General features: G+C 40.2%; 1 protein-coding gene across 1 annotated transcript in view; it reads right to left on the bottom strand.

Annotated features, from left to right (window-relative positions):
• Positions 1-15,574: 15,574 nt before the first annotated feature.
• The window catches only part of LHCGR (luteinizing hormone/choriogonadotropin receptor), an 836,395-nt gene continuing 831,112 nt past the window's right edge, over positions 15,575-20,857 (bottom strand). The window contains exon 11 of the mRNA XM_069236543.1: positions 15,575-17,542. Within this exon, the coding sequence (XP_069092644.1) occupies positions 16,312-17,542 (1,231 nt within the window). The 3' untranslated portion in view covers positions 15,575-16,311. The remainder of the gene's footprint in view (positions 17,543-20,857) is intronic.

The following is a 20,857-nucleotide window of genomic DNA, read 5'->3' on the forward strand; positions in this document are numbered from 1 at the left end:
AGGGCAGATATCAGAGACATCTGCCTTGATGACAATGATCAAATTATCTTTGTTGATGGTTCCTGCTGGAGAGATAGCGTGGGTACACTGAGAGCAGGATATGCAGTATCTACACTTACTGGCATACTAGAAGCTTCATGGCTTCGAGGAGTGTTTTCTGCTCAGATAGCAGAATTGGTGGCTCTTACTAGAGCATGCCAAATTTCAGATCAGATTAAAGTAACAATCTACACAGATAGTCAGTATGGATTCACATTGTGCATGATTTTGCACAAATTTGGTCACAGAGAGGTTTTCTAACTTCGTCTTGTTCACCAGTAAGAAGTGGTGAAAGAAACCATGAATTGTTACAAGCTGTTCAGAAACCTGAGAAAATTGCTGTGGTTAAATGCAGTGCACATAAAAGAGGACAGACTTATGTGACTTTGGGAAATGCTTATACAGATTAGGCTGCAAAATTCTGTGCCTTAAATGGTATCTCTTTCAAGGCAAAGTGGGAATTGATGCCTGAAAATGATGAAGTGTATACAAATTTTACGATGCAAATTGTTGAGACTTTGGAAGAGTTGAAAGCCTTACTAAACAATGTTCCAGAAGAAGAGCACAGATATTGGGTGAAACAAAATTGTATACAAAGGGAAAATGACATTTGGGTGACAGTGGACGGAAAGGTAGTTCTGCCAGTTTGCTGACTCAAATGGCCAGATACTATCATAGTCAAGCACACATAGGGAGAGATGCAATGATTAGGAGTTTTACACAGTTTTGGTTCAAGCCAAAATTTAGACAAGCTGCCAAAGTAGTTTGCCATAGATGCATTGCCTGCCAGCAAATGAATGTTAGTAAAGGAACAGTGGTCAACATGGGTACATAGGCATGGCAGGAGGTCCATTCAGCAGGATGCAAATGGATTTTATTGAGATGCCTGGTGTGCTGGTTTGAGATATGTGTTGGTGAGTGTGTGCATTTTTAGTCACTGGATTGAGGCTTATCCTACAAGGAGAAATGATAGCCCTACAGTAGCTAAGTTACTTCTTAGAGAGTTGATTCCACGTTTCGGTTTCCTGGTCTCTTTATAATCGGATAAAGGAAGTCACTTCAACAATGAGGTGATAAAGCTATTATTTTCAGCTTCAAATATTCAGCCGAAGCTACATTGTAGTTACCACCCAGAAGCTTCAGGACTTGTATAGCAGATGAATGGAACTCTAAAGTCCCGACTGGCAAAAGTGTGTGCATCAATGAATTTGAAATGGCTAAAGACCGGCTTATCTCCTCCCGAGATCCTGATGGGGGGAGCAATGATATTGCCAGCAAAACCTGCAAATGCACTTGTAAATATTACAGATGACATGGTGTTATATTATGGCAAAGGCTTGGCTGATGTGGTCCGATCTTTTTCTCATCAGGTGGAAGCCACAACAGTTCAACAATCTCAAGGTCACAACCTGAGAGCTGGTGATCGGGTCATCATACGAAAGCACGTGAGGAAGTCGTGTTCCACGGTGGAAGGGGCCCTATCCAATTATCATTGTAACAACGACAGCTGTGAAGTGTGCAGGTTTGCTGAACTGGGTGCATGCCAGCCAGACGAGGAAGGTGAATAGTCCAACTGAACAAGAAGAAGCTGTTGAGATTACCAACAGCCAACCGCATTCCAGGTCAAGAACAAGTAAGAGGGGAACTGGAGAAGATTCCTGACAGTGTGTGAGATGTATCTACTCCTATGACAGATGAAAAAGAGAGAAGTTAGAGGAAAATGAATCCTCTACAAGTGGAGTAGTAGGAAAATCAATACAAGAACAAAGAGCAATATCGGTTGAAAAAAGTTCTGATCAGAGGAGGTTGTCCTCAAAAGAGAGTGATCAGAGACAACTGGATGAGAGAAAATCTGCTCAGAGGAGGGTGTCCTCAGCAGCAGGTGGTTTTACATACCAAACTGAACATGTGACTGACCCCATTACAAAAGGAATAGAGACAGATCCCACCCAAGTGGATTTGACTCTCCCTGAACCAGTAGCGGGAACGTTGGAAGAAAAGAGTTTAAGTTTGAGTTCAAATCCAATTTTGAAAAAGTTGCTGATAAGAAAACCACTGAAAGGTGATAATTAGCCAGAGAAAAGTTCAAAAGGAGAGAAGATAAATGTAGTTCCGCCAATTCAGGAGGAGAAAGAACTGAAGGAAGGAGAAAATATTAGTGGAGAAGAAGGTGAAGGTAGTAAAAGGCCAAAAAGGAAGAGAGTTGTAAGCAGAAGATATTCTGGTCCAGAATGGGCATATGTAACTACCAGTGAATGGCAAGAAGAATTTTTGAGTTATTGTTTTGATAGAGACATTGCAAATTTTCATTTTGGCACATGAAGAACAAGAGTGCATGGTTGGCAGAGCTAAAATAAAAAGAAGACTTAAAAAGTTGTGCCTAAAAGAGACATTGACAGCTGATTTTTGACACGGATACTGATTTTGTCAAGCTGCTATACCAGATTTGACAAGGAAACTGTCCTGTGTGAATGAACATTTGAAGAAAAAAAAAATTAGGAGGGATTTGCTGACATGTTTGAATTGTTTTGTTTTATTTTTTCCTGATTCTTCAAAGACCATGAGAAACTTCAGTAATCAAAACAATAGAATTAATCATTGCAAATGTGTAGGTATTGGTTTGGCAATAGCAAGTGCGTTAATATGCTTATTGTTATTTGTAGGAGTGCTTGTTTATGAGATGAGTGGAGCCAACCATATTGTGGAGATTGACAATTGTTTAGAGACTACTACTACATCATTCTCAAAAGATAGATTTAGAATACATGTCAAATACTTACATGCAGAGAAAGAGCTTTCTTCTAATGTTTTCTATCGCTTATTGCATGAGTATGTTTAAGTGACGGACGTGAAAGATTGTTATGTCTGTACGCAGATTCCGACTTCAGTGGAAGAAGGAACTACTTATCATAGGCTACCTGTAACTTATGCTATAAGTTGCAGTCTTTTACTAACGCGTTTCTGTAACCAAGAGTATATCCAATATTTATTTTCCAATTTTGATGTGGTGTTTTCGTTTGTGCCTGTCATTGGTTATTTGAATAAAATACTGAAGGATAATAAAGTCATTATGAGAGATTTCTTTGATCCTACTTTAACTTTTGGTACTGGTTTTGCACATAGGAACACTCTAAACTGTTTACTAACAGCTGTAGAAAATAAATGTTTAGATAACACAGAAGATAGGAGAAGAGAAATGAAGGCTAAGATAAATAAAGGAATGATTAGTCATAGACCTGGGATTGATTATGCTTATACTGACATTACTAAACAAGGAACGTTCACACTGGATGCTGAACATGTGGGAAAGCTTTGTGTATATATAGGCCACAGAGTAGTAGTGATAGAGTGTTTGTGGGCACGATTTAATGTAGACATTTGTTTATATTTTAGAAGTAAATGGGATTTTATAATGAATGGACAGGACCCTATACTTGTGGAAGAAATGCTTATTACTGTCTTCCTAGAGGATGGTATGGCATGTGTTATTTGGGAATAGTCTTTCTGAAAATAGGCCAACTGGAAGACTTGGATAAATTTCCTAAATTGACAAAAAATCAAATGAAACACAAGCAAGAATCAGTTTCTAGCATTGCGGAAGACATTTTTGGAGCTATAATTTCTTCAGTGGGAGTAGTTCTGAATTCAATCAAGATACAGAAGTTGTATACAATAGTGGATAACATGTTGACAAGTTATTCTGGAGCTATCATACTCCTAGATACTGAATTAGCTGCTATAAGAGCTATGGCTCTACAGAACTGCCTTGCGTTAGCCATTCTTTTGGCGAAAGAGGGCGGAGTTTGCAAATTACTTGGTTTGAGTCATTGTTGCACCTATATTCCGGATAACTCTAAAGAAATTAGAGGTTTGATTAATAATGTGACAAATAACAAAGAAGATTTAAAGGACTATCTGGGAGAAAGCTGGCAAGGGAATTGCAACTGTTAAAAATTGGTTTGGCAACTTGGGAAAAGGGATAATATTAAAAATAGTAAAATGGTTTTCAATAATTGTGTTTTGACTAACTGGAATTTGGGGATCATGTGAAATATTCAAATGGAACAAAAAATAAAAGGTTTGAAAAGAATCAGAAGAGGTTTGATGTTCAAGTGGATAGATTTTTTGGGAAATATACAAGGAAAAAGAAAATTCATTAAAAGGTGAAAGAAACAAGATTTTAAAAACTTGAAAATAAATACATTTATTTGGGATTTGTGTGATGACATAATTAGTCATCAGAGGAGGGATTGCAGGAGCAGAGATTTTACTGATGAAATTTAAGATTAATAATGTATTGATCTTGATGAACTAATGTATGATTTATCTAATCAATGCTAACAAAACGGGTGGCTTTTGTAAATGGCCACCATAATCCATTTTGTTTTCTACTTAGGCTAACTTTAGCTAACTTTGCAGTTGCTTTTTACTGCTCATTGCTTACTCAAAAAGAGTGTGTTTAATAGTTTATAGACGTGTGAATAGCTTCCCCTAGTTGAGTTTTGTGTTATGCCTTACAAGGTCAGATTTATTAGGTCATTGCCAGAGTTTGACTGTCCTATTGTTTAGAAAATGTCACTAACATGCTAACGTGTGGTTTCTTCCTTGAGGATGGAAGTAGATGCAACATTGTTGGACGTTTCCTCTTGAACTTGAGATTCTGATGAGTTGGAACAATGGAGCCACAGACAAATCGAAAGAGAAGAAGAAATTGTTATAATTGTGTTTAGTTACTGATGTCGTCAATTAACTTTTAGTTATCTAACAGTAGTTTTATTGGCTGAATGTGCAACACCCCATGTCCTGACCAATCGTGAGCTTTGTAAAGATTAATATAACAAACGTTCTGTCAATTATTCTTTGGGCAGATTTTCCAGAGACTTTCCAGTGATATTTCAGATTTTTAATTAATGGGGAGTTTTTCAGTCTTGTAGACGTGGGGGATCTATACCTACTGATGGTGTCACTTTACTGAAACAAATCATGTTGTTATTCATAGATCTTATAGGTAATGTATAAATTGTGAATTGTTATATGTGTCTTTTGTTTTACAGGTACCAGCTGCAACACATGAATTAATTGCTACATAATAATATTATTTTTGTTATAACCTGAGTTAGTATGTTTTTTCTAAATTTGTGTTTCCAGAACTTTTACATGAAGCCCAACATGTTAATGCTTATTAGTGGTTAATGAGGGATTTTATCATTACATGCTCATGATTCATACTGACATTCTTTGATCTATTGCTTCAATGTATATTATCTCGCTGGCACAGATTCTGGTGTTATTAAGTTGTGTTATAACTCTCAAAATAATTGTTTACTTGCTTTGATTAAACTCAGATTTATAAGGCATTCTAACCAACCATTAATGATTTTTTATATGTATCATTCGTGTTTGAGAATTATTTTCAAGACCTTAGCATTGTTAATATAGGGAAATAAATTTTACAAATCTTCTTAATAAACTGGTGTGGACATTGCAGTGAAATCAGATTGCCAATTTTCTGTTTACTGATGTTTATTGTGAGGATTATGTCATGCACTATTGTCATCCTCTATAATCAATGTCGTGTCGGTCTGTCGGCCTAAGGCGCGAGATCCACTATTTTGGTCTGGAATAATAACTAGGACTTCTCGGTGCTGCAGCAGGTGTCAAGTGGAGAGTCTCAAACATATACAGTGGCCAATATCCCAGATGGGTGAAATTGAAACAATGACACAGGTCTGTCCCCCATTCTCTCGCTCTTCCCTTCTCGCTCAATAACCTCTATAAGTGTGCTGATTACCCCATACCTTTTCCCATTTCTTAGGGCAGCCCCTACTTTGGTAGACTACATGTTTCGCCTGTTGACAGCTGTCCATGTCAGTTTCCCAGTCTTCAATACCCCTCCCCTCTGCCGTCTAGCCTCCTGAGGCACATCAGACCAGTGACCCGGACCATAATCTGCAATACTCCCATCCAGTAGCCTTGATTTTTTGGCCAGTCCCACAGTTTGTGAAAGAAGGTACCTACTTGACCGCAGTGCCTAAGAAAAAAGGCAGTTTTACTCTTCCGTAAATCTGTGCATAAGCATTTTGGAGTAGTACGATCTATGCAATATCCTTAATTGGACTATTCGAAAAACGGCTCATATTGCAAGTTTCTAGGGTCCCTGCACTGTCTTGACCCAGTCATCGTCCTCCAAGAGCCCCATGTCTCTTTCATACGCTTCTCTCCAGGCCTTCAGTGGGTCAGGTGAATTGTTCATTAATTTCTTATAGAGCAGGGAGATGGCTCTTCACGGGGTCTGATATTAGTCGGTCCTCTAATGGCACCACCTCTGGCAGTTGTTCTTCTTCTAGTATATGTTGCTGCAGTGCATTCCCCAAGTGAAGATGCCTAAAGCACTCTGATCATATTCTTGGTTCGGGACCTCAAAAGTCCCCAGAGCCTGTCCTGTCCACACATCGCCCAGGTGTTCGATACCGCGCAGCTCCCTCCTAGAAAACCCCCCCAGGCCCTCAGTCTCTTGCAGGAGGTCGCTATCACACAACGAGGTCCTGTCTGTCTGTCTGTCTGCCCTCCTGTCCCAAAAATCTGGTAGCCTCTCACCATACTCTTACCACAGTCTGGGTGTGTGTTGGCAGGGCACCATCATACTTTTTCCTATAGAGAACCGGCGAGTAACCACTGCATCCTTGTCCATAGGATCCGCTGGTTCAGTTCTGTCCGGAAACACCCAGTCATTGACTGCCACCAGCTGCGCTGCCCAATTGTATTTGAGTATATATAGTATATTCGTATCTTCCTTTTGGAGTTTACAATGTGATATTCTTGAGCTGCCCAGTCCCACAGTAATTGTTGCAACTCATGGGCACCCTTCTTTAAAAAGTCTGGGGCCTTCGCCTTCTTGTAGAGGGTCTTGTAGAACGTAAGGCAAGCGTGGGAGGGTCATCATTTTAAAGAGGGCAACTCTACCCATTAAAGATACCAGAAATGTTTGCCAGTGGGTAATATCCTCACAGAGGCGATCCAAGTGGGGAAGCAAGTGTTTATTCAGGAAGTCTCATGTATCACATGTGACATATGTACCAAGATATTTGAACCCATCCTGCACTATTGAGGGTATTCATCTCGGTGGATGGTTGGGAACTTCCCCACCATAGGAAAGATGGAAAGGGGGGATAGATGGGCCCCCAGGTGCACCCCTCCGAACAAGGTCTGATAAAATGCGGGGAGCATCAGCCCCCTCCTCCCATCCATCTGACTCGGGACCTGTGTAACGCGGCCCTCACTCCCACGAGGCAGTCTCTCCCGTTGTCGGGCCGGCAGTGCTTCAGGTTGGGCAGTAGGCATTCTGGAGGGCACCGCAAGCTTTCCCCGGGTCGTCGGCAATATCAACTCACGCTGCTTGTTACCCTGCATCAGATATGAACGGAGATGTGGACGGATGTTAGGGGTTCATTTGTTTACGGCCAAGGAGTTCACTTCATGTGCGGCCATCTTGGCTGGTGCCTCCGGGCTCTCCCCTTTAACCTTATATCAAGTAGAGTGCTGATGGTACCAAGGGCAGTTATTAACATGGACATTGTGATATGACATTTTCATTGTTTGAAAGCATCCTTCTACCTTGAGATCAGTTAGTTGTAAAGTACTGTAATGGATGTATTTTGGTTCTCTAGTGGTAATCTTTTTCCATTTTATAGACTAAACCCATACTCGTGTTAAGTCCCATTGATAAGTTGGATTTGTTCAATTAAAGGTATTTGTTTGAAATAATTTGAAATAAATTGAGTGACGGTGACTGCAACAAACAAGGTGTGTTTCAATATGCTTTCCTATCCAAATAATTTATTTAATACATGTATTTCTGTAGCTCAGATCTCACAAACTAGGGAGGGATGCAAAATATTCAGAACCTAGAAGAAGACAGAGAGAATCAGATGTATCTCATCAAGACCAGAAAATAAGGCAAAGCAAAATACTATTTAGACGTTGAGACTCAAGAATTTTTTCCGCATTTGTGAATATGATTTACAGATGCTACTTGAAGGTACATCTCTTTCAACTGATTTACGTTTATTTTTTCAAATTGTGCATTACTTTGTAAGAATGTATGTTGCTTCGAATTACTTAGTGGAAATTTGTTTACCCAGTCTACATTTGATAGAGAGCATGTCTGTCGAATGGGCTCTCTTTCCGATAGTAACCAAAGTGGAGCTTGTACCAGCTTGAACTAGCGCACGTATTGTTAAGGATAAGGAGCATTTGAAAGTAACAATTGTCAGTGACAGGAAAGAATTTTAGAGTTTATGGTACATGCTCCCAAGAGGTGCTGGACATACCTGCTTAGTACTCCAGTCTCTTTTAATCTATCGCTCACAGGCTTGAATAGTCTTCAGGAGATGTTCCTGGGGTTTTCCTAAACTGTGGTGTGTCTGCAGTAATAGCCTATCATTGTCTATCAACAGATTGCGACTGGTATAGTCTGGTATGGTAAATACAACTTTCCATTCCCTCAGTGTTGCAAACACTCAATTGTAGGGTGTTTCATCCTAGAGTCCACCTTTTCGTATGGGAGATTATTACAGAATTTCTTATGAAGAATGCAGTGAAAGTATTCAGTTTAGAGTGTGGAATGCAAAGGATGAACAACAAAGAAAACCGTGAGGGGGGAAAAAAGATAGGACAGGAAAACTAAGACTAAAGAGAAGCTAATAAGCTTCATCTCTAGCACACACATCTTGTTCTTTGAACCCCGTCTGTGCCGCAGACGTAATGGTTATGTCCCGCGGCACAGTGCTCATGTGCTGAGGACGTAACCATTACGTCCTGGGCACTGAGCTCAGAGGGAGCGCTAGTGCTCCCTCTGTGGGTTTCCCCTCCATCCCCCAAGGCACGGATGGAAGGGGAAGCCCTTCCCCTTCCACCCCCGGCCCCCCTGACCTCCCAGTGATGTCTGATGACGACGACCTCATAAGAGGCCACTTCCCCATGTGGTGGGGCATGAGAGGCTTCAAAGGGAAGGAAAGGAATTTCCTTCCCTTTGAAGTCTCTCAGAGCATTTCAAAAGCTGGATTGTAAAGCGATCCGGCTTTTTTAATGCCCACTAGACACCAGGGATTTCTTTATGTAACTGACATGAGGGTCGCTCCCCAGGGGGGCAATATTTTTCAAGGCCTTTTCTGCAGAATCCACTAGGCGCCATTTTCTTTTAGATGGGGCGCGCCCCTTAGGCAAGGGTCACTCCCCAGGGGGAAAATTTATTTTAGGCCATTTCTGACCCCCCCGCACCCCCCCCAGCCTATTGTTATTTCGGTTAGGTTTTGCTTTTTCGTTTTGTTTTTTAGAGGTGGGGAGTGATCCCTTAGGCAAGGGTCGCTACCCTTGTGGGGCACATTGTATTTAGACCATTTCCGCTCCCCTTTGGGGGCAGATCGGCTGATTTTTGTTAGGCCAATGTGCCCCCAACGGGGGCAGAAACCACTTAGGCACCAGGGTTTAGTGTGTGTGTATGCATGTGTTTTCTTTAGGGGGGCAGCCCCTTGGGTAAGGGTCGCTCCCCATGGGGGCACATTACTGTTGGCCATATCTGCCCCCTTGGGGGCAGATGGGCCTATTTTTGGAAGGCCCATCTGCCCCCAAAAAGGGGGGTGGGGGGGCAGAAAGCCCAGCAAAGGCCGGGGATGTTTTTTTTCAAAAATAAGAGGGTGGGGGTATGGCCATACCCCACCCCAAATAAATGGGGCCAAAGTTGTTCTGCCCACCAGTGGGCAGATGGGGCAATTACCCCTGATCCACACCCCGGGGGACAGAAAAATGCCAGGGAATTTTTAAAAAACGAAAAATATTGGGGTGGTGGCTACCAACCAGTATGGGCCTGGTTATGCCCCCACTCCAACTGAAGGGGGTAATAGTCTTTCAGCTCTCCCCGCACTCTAAAACATCTTATCCCACAGCAAGCAAGAAAACATTTGATTATTTGGGGTTTTAGTTTTACATTTGGGCCATGAGAGCTTGGCTTTCTCTCAAAATCGTCCCACTTGGAATGGTGAGGGCTGCACTTTATGGACTTTGGGACGCTGCCCTGTAGAAAAATCCACAAGACCTAGACACATCTGAAAACTAAAAATCTTGGTGATTCCAGGGTGGTATGTTTCACATGCACCCGCACCATTTTTGTACCCACAATCCCCTGCAAACCTCCAACTTTGCTGGAAATCACACATTTTTTCCACGTTTTTGTGATGGAACCTTCTGGAATCTGCAGGAATCCACAAAATTCCTACCACCCAGTATTGTCTCATCTATACCAATAAAAATTCTGCTGCACTTGTCAGCCTAAAAATTAGTTTTTGCAAACTGCCCTTTTGGACCCCATTTGGTTCCCCCTCAATATTGACATGTTTTTGGCTCTTCCAAAAATGAGTACATGAGTACTTCTGGCCTTTTAGGTACTACTGAAATATGATATGTACATGTAACCACATGAGAATATGGTCTTATTCTGCTAGGTTTTCTTGCAGGAACCCATTTGGAGCTATAGCTCCTACAACTACAAGTGTTCATGTTCCAGAATAATCAGTATTCTTTTACCACAACACCCTTACTTAAATGAGGAATCGCAGCGGAATGCCTATATCGGAAGAGGGGAACAAAACAGGTGCAGAATTTTATCGTTACTCATGAAGGGTTGTAAATTCCACCCTTGTGGTTTTAGTGATATGGTCAAGAAGCCTAAATAAAAGTGTTTTTCACTTACCCACACACAAGCTTATATATATTATCATTCCAATGACTGTACATTGGTGATATTTTATGCAGTCAGCAAATAGCTTGTTCATTTTTAGGCAGCAAGAGCAGCACGAGTGTTCTCATAAACTAAGGAGCAGCCAATTTAAACTTTGTCTACCATATATTAGATAGAGCTACATCCTCCCCGTTAGGTCTAATAAGTTCTGCTACCAAATGGTAAAATCTCTGATGAAGCATACCACAATTAGCTGGTGACAGCCCAGCCTTAGATTTAGTCTAACAGTGAAGGGAATAAAACGTAACTCGCTATATCCAACATAATGTAAAGTGACAAAACAATAAAGGATTACCAAGGATGTCCCACAATTTAGGAAACTTGTATCCTCTGTTGAGAAATCTCCAAACCAGGGACAAAAAGGCTGAGTCTCAGAGACTATTTAGTATGTCTGGATAGTGTCTGAACATACTTTCTTTAGTTTCAACAGTTTTTATTTTATTTCCTGTTTTTAGTACAAGAAAGCAAACCATAACATCTACTAGATGCTACCACCAGTAATTAAATCCCACAATCCTCCTCAGGTTCCTACCCCCCAAACTGGGCCACTCCTATACATATTGAAAGTGTTCATTAACCATCGGTCTTCTAGGATCACTGAAGAGGCAAATTGAGGCACATAAGAGGGATCATTTAATCCCAAGGCTGCAGTGTTTACGGACACATACTGCCAATATAATCCTTGTTCAAATAAGAAATGGCAGAGTTCTACAGTTTAAGGGAGCGTTTAGATATATCAGCTAAGTCATACTGTATTTTTTTGTGCCCCAAAAGATGCCAAAGTTCATACATATTTTTAACAGGTTCCTCCAGAGGGACAGGATAGAATGTTTAGCTGCGAATCAGAAGTGAGAAATCCTCTTCCATCAGTCAAGTGAAGTGGGTAGAAGCCCTCCAGTTGTTTTTCCCTAATGTTCTGGCTGCCAACTTTTGGTCGACATAGCACCATTGGTTTTCTGTCTTTACATTCAGCTATTCAGTTATGTTTTTAGATTACATGGGAAGCTTGATAGTAGAGTGTGAGGTTTAGGACCCCTAACCCACCCTCCTCCTGCTTCATACAGGTCTTTTAAGCAAGTCTCGAACAGCCACTCTCCCAGATATAATCCATGCAAATTGCCTGTAGGCATGAGATATCTTCCTTCCAAGTGGGCAGGGGCATGGCCTGAAACATATATATAAGATGCAGGGTAGTAAGGTCATTTTGAGTCTATGTATGTGTCCCATCCAGGAGAGGGAGTGGTTCCTCCACGCCACCAGCAAGGACTTAGCCTCACGTAGGAGGAGTTCATAATTGGTCCTAGAACATCTTTGGAGATTGCCCTTAAATTGGATGCCCCAGTACTTGATGGAGGTGTGGACAGCTGAATGGTGTGGTGTTATTCAACGACTCTGCCAGGGGGATCCCTCTGAAAAGGACCAGGCCTTCAGAATTAGTCATATTAATCTGGAGACCTGCCACTTTTTTAAATTCATAACATAAAGAAATAAGGGCCCAAAGCAATTGTTACTGTTCCATAAGAGCGAGGAAAAGGTTGTCTGCAAAAGCAGAGACTTTACTGTAAAGGTGTCACAGACAAATGTAATGCCATGTGTATGTGGGTGAGCCCTAATTTTCTGTAGCAGGGGTGCCAAGAATATGTAAAAAAGGAGTACGGACTGGGGATATCCATTGCATGTGCCTCTGTAGATGAATACAGGGGCTGAGGCCTGGCCATTGGCCCTGATCCTAGCCTTGAGAGTGCCATAAAAGGCAGAGATTTAATTGAGGAACTGAGGACTGAGGCCAAACTTCCTCAGGACACCAAAGAGCAGACTCAAGTGTACCCTGTCAAACACTTTCCGGGTCAGGTTACAGGAGGACCTCCATTCTATTTTCTTGGCAATGTCAAAAGATATAGAACTTGTTTTGTCTTATTGCTAGTGGCTCAATTGAGGATAGAGCCCGCTGGTCAGAGTGGTTTAGGTTGTGAAACAGTTTGTTCAGCCCATTAGCCAGTTCATTGGCAAGAAACATGAGGTCTACCTTAAGCATGGGAATGGGCTTGTGGAAGAGCACAGAGTTGGGTCCTTACCACCTTTGGGTTGTGGTGCAATGGAGACTTCAGGCTTTCTCTGGGTAGCCCCTTTGTGGCTAGTTTGTTAAACAGGACAGTTAGAATAGGTAGAAGCTGATGGCAAATCTCTTAGAGAATATTGCAGTAAACCCATCAGGGCCCGTGGTCCTGGAAGACTTGAGTTGATTGATAAACCTCAATACCTCTGCATCTAACTCTGCAGCAGGTGTAGTGAAAAGTCAATGGAGAGGGATGTAGTCCAAGTATGCATGCCACAATTCCTTGGAAATATAGTGTGCTGTGTATAGTGATTGGTAGAAAGAATGAAAGGCCCAAAGTTTACCTTTAGTGGTGTTGTGTGTAATGCCAGTTTTATCTCCGAATTTGCCAACGAGTCTCTGGGCCTAATACACCTATAGTTTGTGCTCCACCATGGTGCTTGGTTTCTTACTCCCTTGTGGAAATAAGCCCTCAGCCTAAGTAGTGAGGATATAATTAGCTTTATATAATTTTAACATGCAGAGCTGGCCCTGCACCTTTAGTACTTTCCACAAATCTTGTTAGAGGGAGTTAGCTTGTGTTGCTGCTCAAGAATGTCCGGTCCATAGCAAAACGACTCCTGGTAATTGAATGAGCTTGAACATACATTTTTAATAACTTTATGTGGTGAACTTTGCACATTTTATTTTTCTAGATTCTATGATCTTCACTTCAGATGTATAAGCAAATCAAGAGCATGATTTATTCTAACGCTACTATTTGAATTTTATCTTCTTTTCGAAGCATGCATATGATTCAAATAAGTCATCTGTGCCTACCAAATTTGGTTTATTTTGATTTGGAATTTTTTTAATTATGTGCTTTTTGTGTGTTCCGTGGAGAACATTATTTTAAGTAAGGTCTTAACAGCTTACTTTAAATATTTGTTTTGGAAAATTAAATTGCTAACCATTTTCACACAAAAAAATCACTTGTAAACATACGAATCTGAGAAAGCAATTCAAAATTCAAAAGACTTGCCAAAATTACTGGTTAATCTGGGAGACTCTGGTAGTCTTTAGGATTACCATACACCCTTGATTATAGGATTCTTCTTTTGTCAGGGTTGCTGTGCACCCAAGGGAAGGTAATACTAAAGTGTCCCATGACCCCTCTGTGTGTCTCTGGGTTTCTGTTGCTGTCTACTCTTCAATTTTTAGGGACTCCCCTGGTGGTCCTATCCCTGGCTGCAGCATGAGAAGTTGGTCATTGCCTCCACCTAGCATACCTTCTCCATGCCAGACAGTATACAATTGCATTTGGTGAGTGTTTGTCTGGGCATTGGCAGAGCAGAGACAAAGATCCACCCCCTGAATGAGTTATCCTGCCTTGTAATTTCCATCCAGAAGGCAGAAAATTGGTGGAGGGAGATTAGTACCTCCATTTGACAAGGATTACTTTTAATGCTAGTTCTCCAGCACTTGATTGTTTAATTAAATTAAAGTTCTATGCATATCCTCCTCTGACACTAGGCAAAGATCCGGGTATGGTTCCTATTCTAATATATATATATATACATACACTACTTTAGCTAGGAAATCTAGGAGTGATGAATGTTCTGCTCCTTGAAGATTACATCTGTTGTGAGTGGGCAAGTCATTTATTGTTTTTCAGAAAAAGACTTTGTCAGGGGAAATCTTGGTGTTTTGAGGCCTTACCTACAAACAGCTTTTAGATGTGTGTTGTCAGCTTTTTTGTATACCAGTACGTAAAGTGAGCTGTAGTCCAGCCCACTGCTCATCATTCACTGACTTTCTTGTAAATCAGATTTATTTGCTTCTTATTTAATAGAATTCCTTCCTCCAGGTGCTTAATTTTTACCACTATTTTGAATGGGTGATTTGTATCCTTCAGTGGCACACATCAGCAAACTTTTTTCTGTTAAGCATACTGTGGGAGTGCATACATTTTCTTGTTCTCTCCCCTTGTGCTGCTTCTTCCCTCACGTCCTCACCCCATGTGCTCTCCTTGTTGCCCCTCCTCTCCCCCCCAGCTCAGCTGTAAAAGCAGAGCACTAAGTATGTTTTTCCTGAGGTTGATTAAAGAGCAGACTTTATCAGGTTAGTTTTGTTTTACTTCCTGCATTCCACATCTTGTAGAAACATCCAGGACCTGGCACACAGATACAGCATTTATGGCACTGGATGGGGAGCTGACTGCAGCACTTATTCAACCAGAGTTGAAACAGGTATATTTAGCCCCTGGACTGCTGAAGAGCACCAAATGGCCAGACGATTTATTTCAGTTCTGGATCAGCCTTGGCAAGCATTTTCTTTAAATTATGAAACGTCCACATTGACATCCTCAGACAGCTCTTATGTTCTTTAAAATACCTGGAACTAGTGCTGTGTGCCATTTTTAAGTTGGATCACTTGCAAGGTGTTTTGAATTCTGTTCAGTTTCCTGTATTAAATGTGTACACAAATGTACCATAACCTTGATAAAGATTCAAAATATTGAATTTAGTTGTCAGTTTTGTGATACCTTGAGATGTGGTCAGTATTCCTCCAGTAATTTGAAATTATTCCTTTTTTTAACTGTGCTTTACAAAAAAGTATTGGCAAAACCAGTGGGTTGGCATATACGTTATAAAAGGCATGGCCTATTGGATTTGCCAATGCTTGTTGCATGATTGTACCAGATATTCAGATAAATCAAACCGTTGTTTCTCAAGAGTCTTTTATCACATTTTAACAGGAAGGCAGTAACTGCAATAGCATGTAAAAGTACCTACTTCTATATTACAGATAGTTACGAGAGTCTACCATGTTTGTGTATTTCCATCCTATTCACATTACATGCAGTCTGAGTCAATGACTGACTTGTTCCTTGGCCTTCAACAGATGAGGCTAACCTAACACTTCAAAACGGCCATTGCAACTTGAAGTGTTCTGGCAATATTAATATGCAGTGTGTTATTATTTTAAAATCACCATTGTTAAAGAAAGCGGCACCCAAACCCTTTCACGTGACTAATTAAATTTAGAGAAACGTCTGAGTAAGAGGAAAGGCTGGTCTAGTTTGATTATGCAGAAAATAATATATTGAGATTGTGCCTGCATAGGAATGTCATTTAAATGTTGCCACATAGTTCACAGCCAATGACCGCCCATGCATGTGCATAGTGCATATCAGCACAAGGGTTTTCATTTGTATCAAAATTGTAATTTACGGATTCTTTCTATTAGCACATAACAATACTTGCCATTTCTTTAAACATATTATACAAAAATAATTTTTACAACGTTTACCAACTTAAAAATAAAGTTAGCTATTAAACATCTCAAGTATACATCAAAAGTATCAGCACATTATTTTATAATACACCTCTTAAATACTGTAGAGTTTTTAATCCCAGTGTTGACTTTTGAAATTGAAATTCTATGATTCACTGTTTCCGTAGTTATATTCATCCTTTATAGTTGCTCTTGTGACTGTGGAGTACTGACAGTCGAAAGTTGTCAGACGAATATCTGCTCGAGAAGTTTTTTTTGATCCACCACATGAGTGATCAATCTTGCAGTTGGAGGTGTAGGCCGAAAAATTGTTTACTCTGTAAAGTTCTGCCTGGGTTTTGCAACAACCAAACCTGCTCATCAAAAGAAAGAAATCTCTTCGAAATGCTTTTGTAAAAATTGCGTATAAAAACGGGTTTGCACAAGAGTTCACTGGATAAAACAGAACAAGTAAAATTTTAGAGTTTGTCACAGTGATGAGAGGTACTTTAAAAGCGGCTGATATGGCAAAGAATGATATTGGTGCCATACATGTAAAGTCAGTGAAGATCAGCACAGCCATTTTTTTTGCAATTTTTGTATCTTGATTTGTAGGTGCCAGCTCTGGATTTTGAACTGCAATGTAAATTTTTATGTAACATGCACAAATAATGATAAAAGCAACAACATTAAGGACTAAAGTAATAATAATGTAGGTCTGTGACAGAGTGGTTTCTATATCCATAGGCAGGCATATGCTGACTTTAATGTAATTGCTGATGCCTAACAGGGGCAGCAGTGCAATTAAGAGAGAAAATAACCAACCCCCGAACATAATAATTATAGCATGCCTTAATCTGATTTTTCGATCTAACTGCATTGCATAAGTGATTGTATGCCATCGTTCTAAAGTAATAACAGTCAAGGTATAAACTGAGAGTTCACTAGAGAAAACCGTGAAAAAGCCAGCAGCACTGCACCCACTACCTGTTTGCCAATCAATTGCATGGTTATAGTACTGGTTTTTTGTTTGAGAGTCAACTGAGGCAATAAGCAACAAATAAAGTCCCATGCAAAAATCTGCAAAAGATAAATTGCACATTAGAAAACGTGGTACTGTGAGTTTGTAATGACTTGTTAGCAAAACGATTAGGACAACTGCATTTCCAGCAATGGCAAGGATACTAATGAACCAAATCATGATCCGAAGAAAGTCGTATCCCATGATATCTTCACAAGGATTAAAAGCATCTGGCTCTGGAATGCATGTAAGCTTTTTAGGATTACAAATGTAGTCATAATCCGCAGGAATCTCGTCATCGAGGTTACTTGATGTTAAAGTTAGGGATGTATTCTGCTCTTCATTCCATGAGGAAATGTTTAAAAACTCCTCAAGCCTGGAATAAAACGAGAAATGTATATAAGAAGATTCCATGATACATCATGCAAATATAAATGATCATAGAATTATAGCCATTTCCAACTGGTGTCACTTTTGATAGTGTTGATTCCTGCACTGTTCAAATACTGCCTGTTAAATACATTGTCGTAAACCTGTTAGACTTTGTGATTGTTATATAGTATTTGGATTTACGGGTGCCATGAATATCTATTCTGCCAGCGCTTTTAAATTATTCCCGTAACATTTGAGTGCACTGATTATGCACTTTAACTGGAAATATTAGTGGAACAAATGTCACTTTTTGAGCAGATATTAAATTGTGTCCACAGACACAGGCTTATGCGCATGCGTTTAGGATCAAGAGCACATAATGACTTATTTTTTTAAGAAGTTTTCTTCTGCTGAATTATTTCACCCGGGGAGTCCTCCTGAGACATGAGACATACGGTTTCAGGTATACTCATTTGCTGTTTTTGCTTTCAGATTGTCATCAATGATGAGTGGTCATCAAACCAAAATGCACTGAATATGTGAGGAAGCCTGAAAATGTTTTTTTTTTACATACTTGTGTTTCCTTCGCCTGCTTCAGTGGCATGCCTTTCCAAAAGAACGTATACCTCGCAAACAAGCAATTGCTCTAGCAGTCACGAACACTGCTGGAACAGTATGTCATTGCATGGGCCAGGGATAATCATGATTTTTAATCGACATTTTTCATCCTCATTGCCTCTTTCAATGAGTTTTTTTATAAGCTTCACGCTTGTCATTTAGAGAACGTTCAACTATATCCTAAGTGGCTGCGATTATAGCCAACATTGCAAGCATGTAGACACTGCAGTATGTATACAGTCTCAATGAGGCAACTAGATCCGCCTGCACTAGAACTACCCAACCTAAACTATGTGTTCAGCTGAAAGGGTGGCTAAACGAGTACACAAATTCCCCAACAATAGAAACTATTCGCTGGGATGAAATAAGCAATAATAAACAAATATTGCTTGTGAGAGTGGCATGCAGTAAAGCATGCATAAATATAATTCACACCATTACTTAGTGGGATAATTCTACACCTATTTTTTTTTTTAAACAATTAAGTAGTCATGCATTGTTTTTATGAATAGAGTTATTAGTGAATTATGTATTTTTCCTAATTTACTTACATACAGTGATTAGCTTAGCTGGATCGAGTAGAGTGGAAATAAAATGATCCAAGGCCCACCGAAAGCCAGAGTGAGTGGAACAGAAAATATGTTATGCAGTATCACAAATGCAGACAGCACAAGGAGAGTGGGGTTGATATCATACTCGACTGCAACTGATATGCAGCCAAACCAATATGAATGGCAGTGAGGAGATATTGGCTAGGGAGCTGTAATAATGAGGTGATAGAAGACCACGACAAGATGTTTGTTGACAAGTGAAGTGCTAAATAAGATCATGCAAGGCTTCAAATTCAATATTACTAGACTAAGGAGATGGGTGTAGGACTATGGTGATTTTGGGCCACCAGTGAAGTGAAGACATACCAAAGTCATTATTCTGTATTTTTTTGTTCAGGGCAGCTTTCCATTGAAAAAGGCATTTTTTTATTTAGCTTTAAACGTGCCCCCCTCCGTTACCTGATTGCCAACAAAAACTTAGGCAGGGTGGTGAGAAAAAGTGTTTTTTTCCACTTTCGACTCCCACAGGAAATGCTGAACTTGGCATGAAAATAGAATTTCTCAGAAAGCTTGCATTTTTAAGTCAAGCTCGCAAGCGCTCTGGCCTGTTGTTATCTTTCTTTGGGCTTTTAACCTCTCCCATCACTATCACTCGTTCATGAGGTTGCCTTTAAAAAAATCCTTTGTTATCATTGCTAAATGCTTTACGTTTGTCGCTTCTTGGTGTAGTTTTGTTAACGCCTTGGCCATCGATCCTGTTACATGGATAATTACACTTTTGCTGATACGTTTGACTGCAAGTGAACTTCTTTTTCCTTTTCTGTGTCTCCTTCGTGCTCATGCTTATAGCTGCTGTGGTGCTTTGAATTGGCTTGCTTACTGTATGTCAACTGTTTTACTTTTCATTTTCAGTTTATGTGGCAAGAAAAGTCCAGTTAGGAATTTACAACGCTAATAGATCTAACTCGAGCAAACGGAAGACCGATTCCATTGCGAATGCTTGTTTAGTTTGAACCTTCATTAGGTTTGGAGATTTAAGAGGTTGCCAGACAGGCTTTAAAAGTGTATTACTTTTGTGTGTCTCTGCTGTTTAAAATAGCAACTCTGACAATCACGATTCCTGTCGATCGCATTTGATTTTGTTTTTTCCAAATGTGACTGTTCAAAGAAAAGAAATTTCCATCATTTAGAAGGCTGTGATTTAACAAAAATCATGATTTTTGCACTGTTGAAAAAGCCATCTCCACAGCAATTGTGTGATAGGGGTACACCCGGAGACGTGCGTGGCACAGATAAGTTCTTGAAGGGACATAGATGTGTGTAAAATCAAAAGTAAAACAAGTTCACCATGATAATCATGATTGTTTAAAAAAAAGGTATTACACATCCACCAATTTATGCTTCGGACAACAGGCCCCATTTTGGGTTGATTTTGCTTTTAGAAGCACACAACTCAAGTCATAACTAATGTCTCACACTATCATCAAACCTGCTCAGCTTACCCATTTGTAAATGCATTTTCACAAATATCTGGCAAATTGTGATGTGGTTGCTAAACAGAATTTTCATATTCAACTGGCAATGTGAAAAAGGGTCTTTCTGTCTCAAAATCACCAGAAACAACCACTCAACAGACAGCTCGAATTTCTTTGGGGAAGAGTGTGCCTTATTCACAATTTAGGTTTAGGCCATGGCTCGCGGAATTGGTAACTTTGCGTTATGCTTGTAACACGGAGTTCCTGCGAAGTCCTGCCAATAGGTGCGTGGCAGAATTATTCTGTTGTTCAAGCCTCGTAGTGTTTAATGGAACAGCACAATGCTTCATCAACACATGCATGCGAGTGTAAACGCAATAAGTGGTGTCATTTCCGGTGGTCACAGAGTCTTTGTGCACCATTTTGTAATGCCGGCAGTCACGAGTGGTAGTAGTTGCTTCTTGAGTAGATTTTCTACTTGAAGAGCATCTAAGTCAACTCAGAAATAGCTTTTTGAGTGAATATGCTATTCGGATAGACAGTTCAGATACTTTTTTTGAGCAAAAACTCAGTTTTTATTTTACTTTTTTTTTAGCAGGAAGGAAGTGCAATAGAGACTCCAACTTCCTCTTCCTGTCTAGAAGGCTCCTGCCTATGCTTTATCCATCTCCGGCC

Source organism: Pleurodeles waltl, chromosome 5, assembly GCF_031143425.1.
Source record: "Pleurodeles waltl isolate 20211129_DDA chromosome 5, aPleWal1.hap1.20221129, whole genome shotgun sequence".
Classification (NCBI taxonomy): domain Eukaryota; kingdom Metazoa; phylum Chordata; class Amphibia; order Caudata; family Salamandridae; genus Pleurodeles; species Pleurodeles waltl.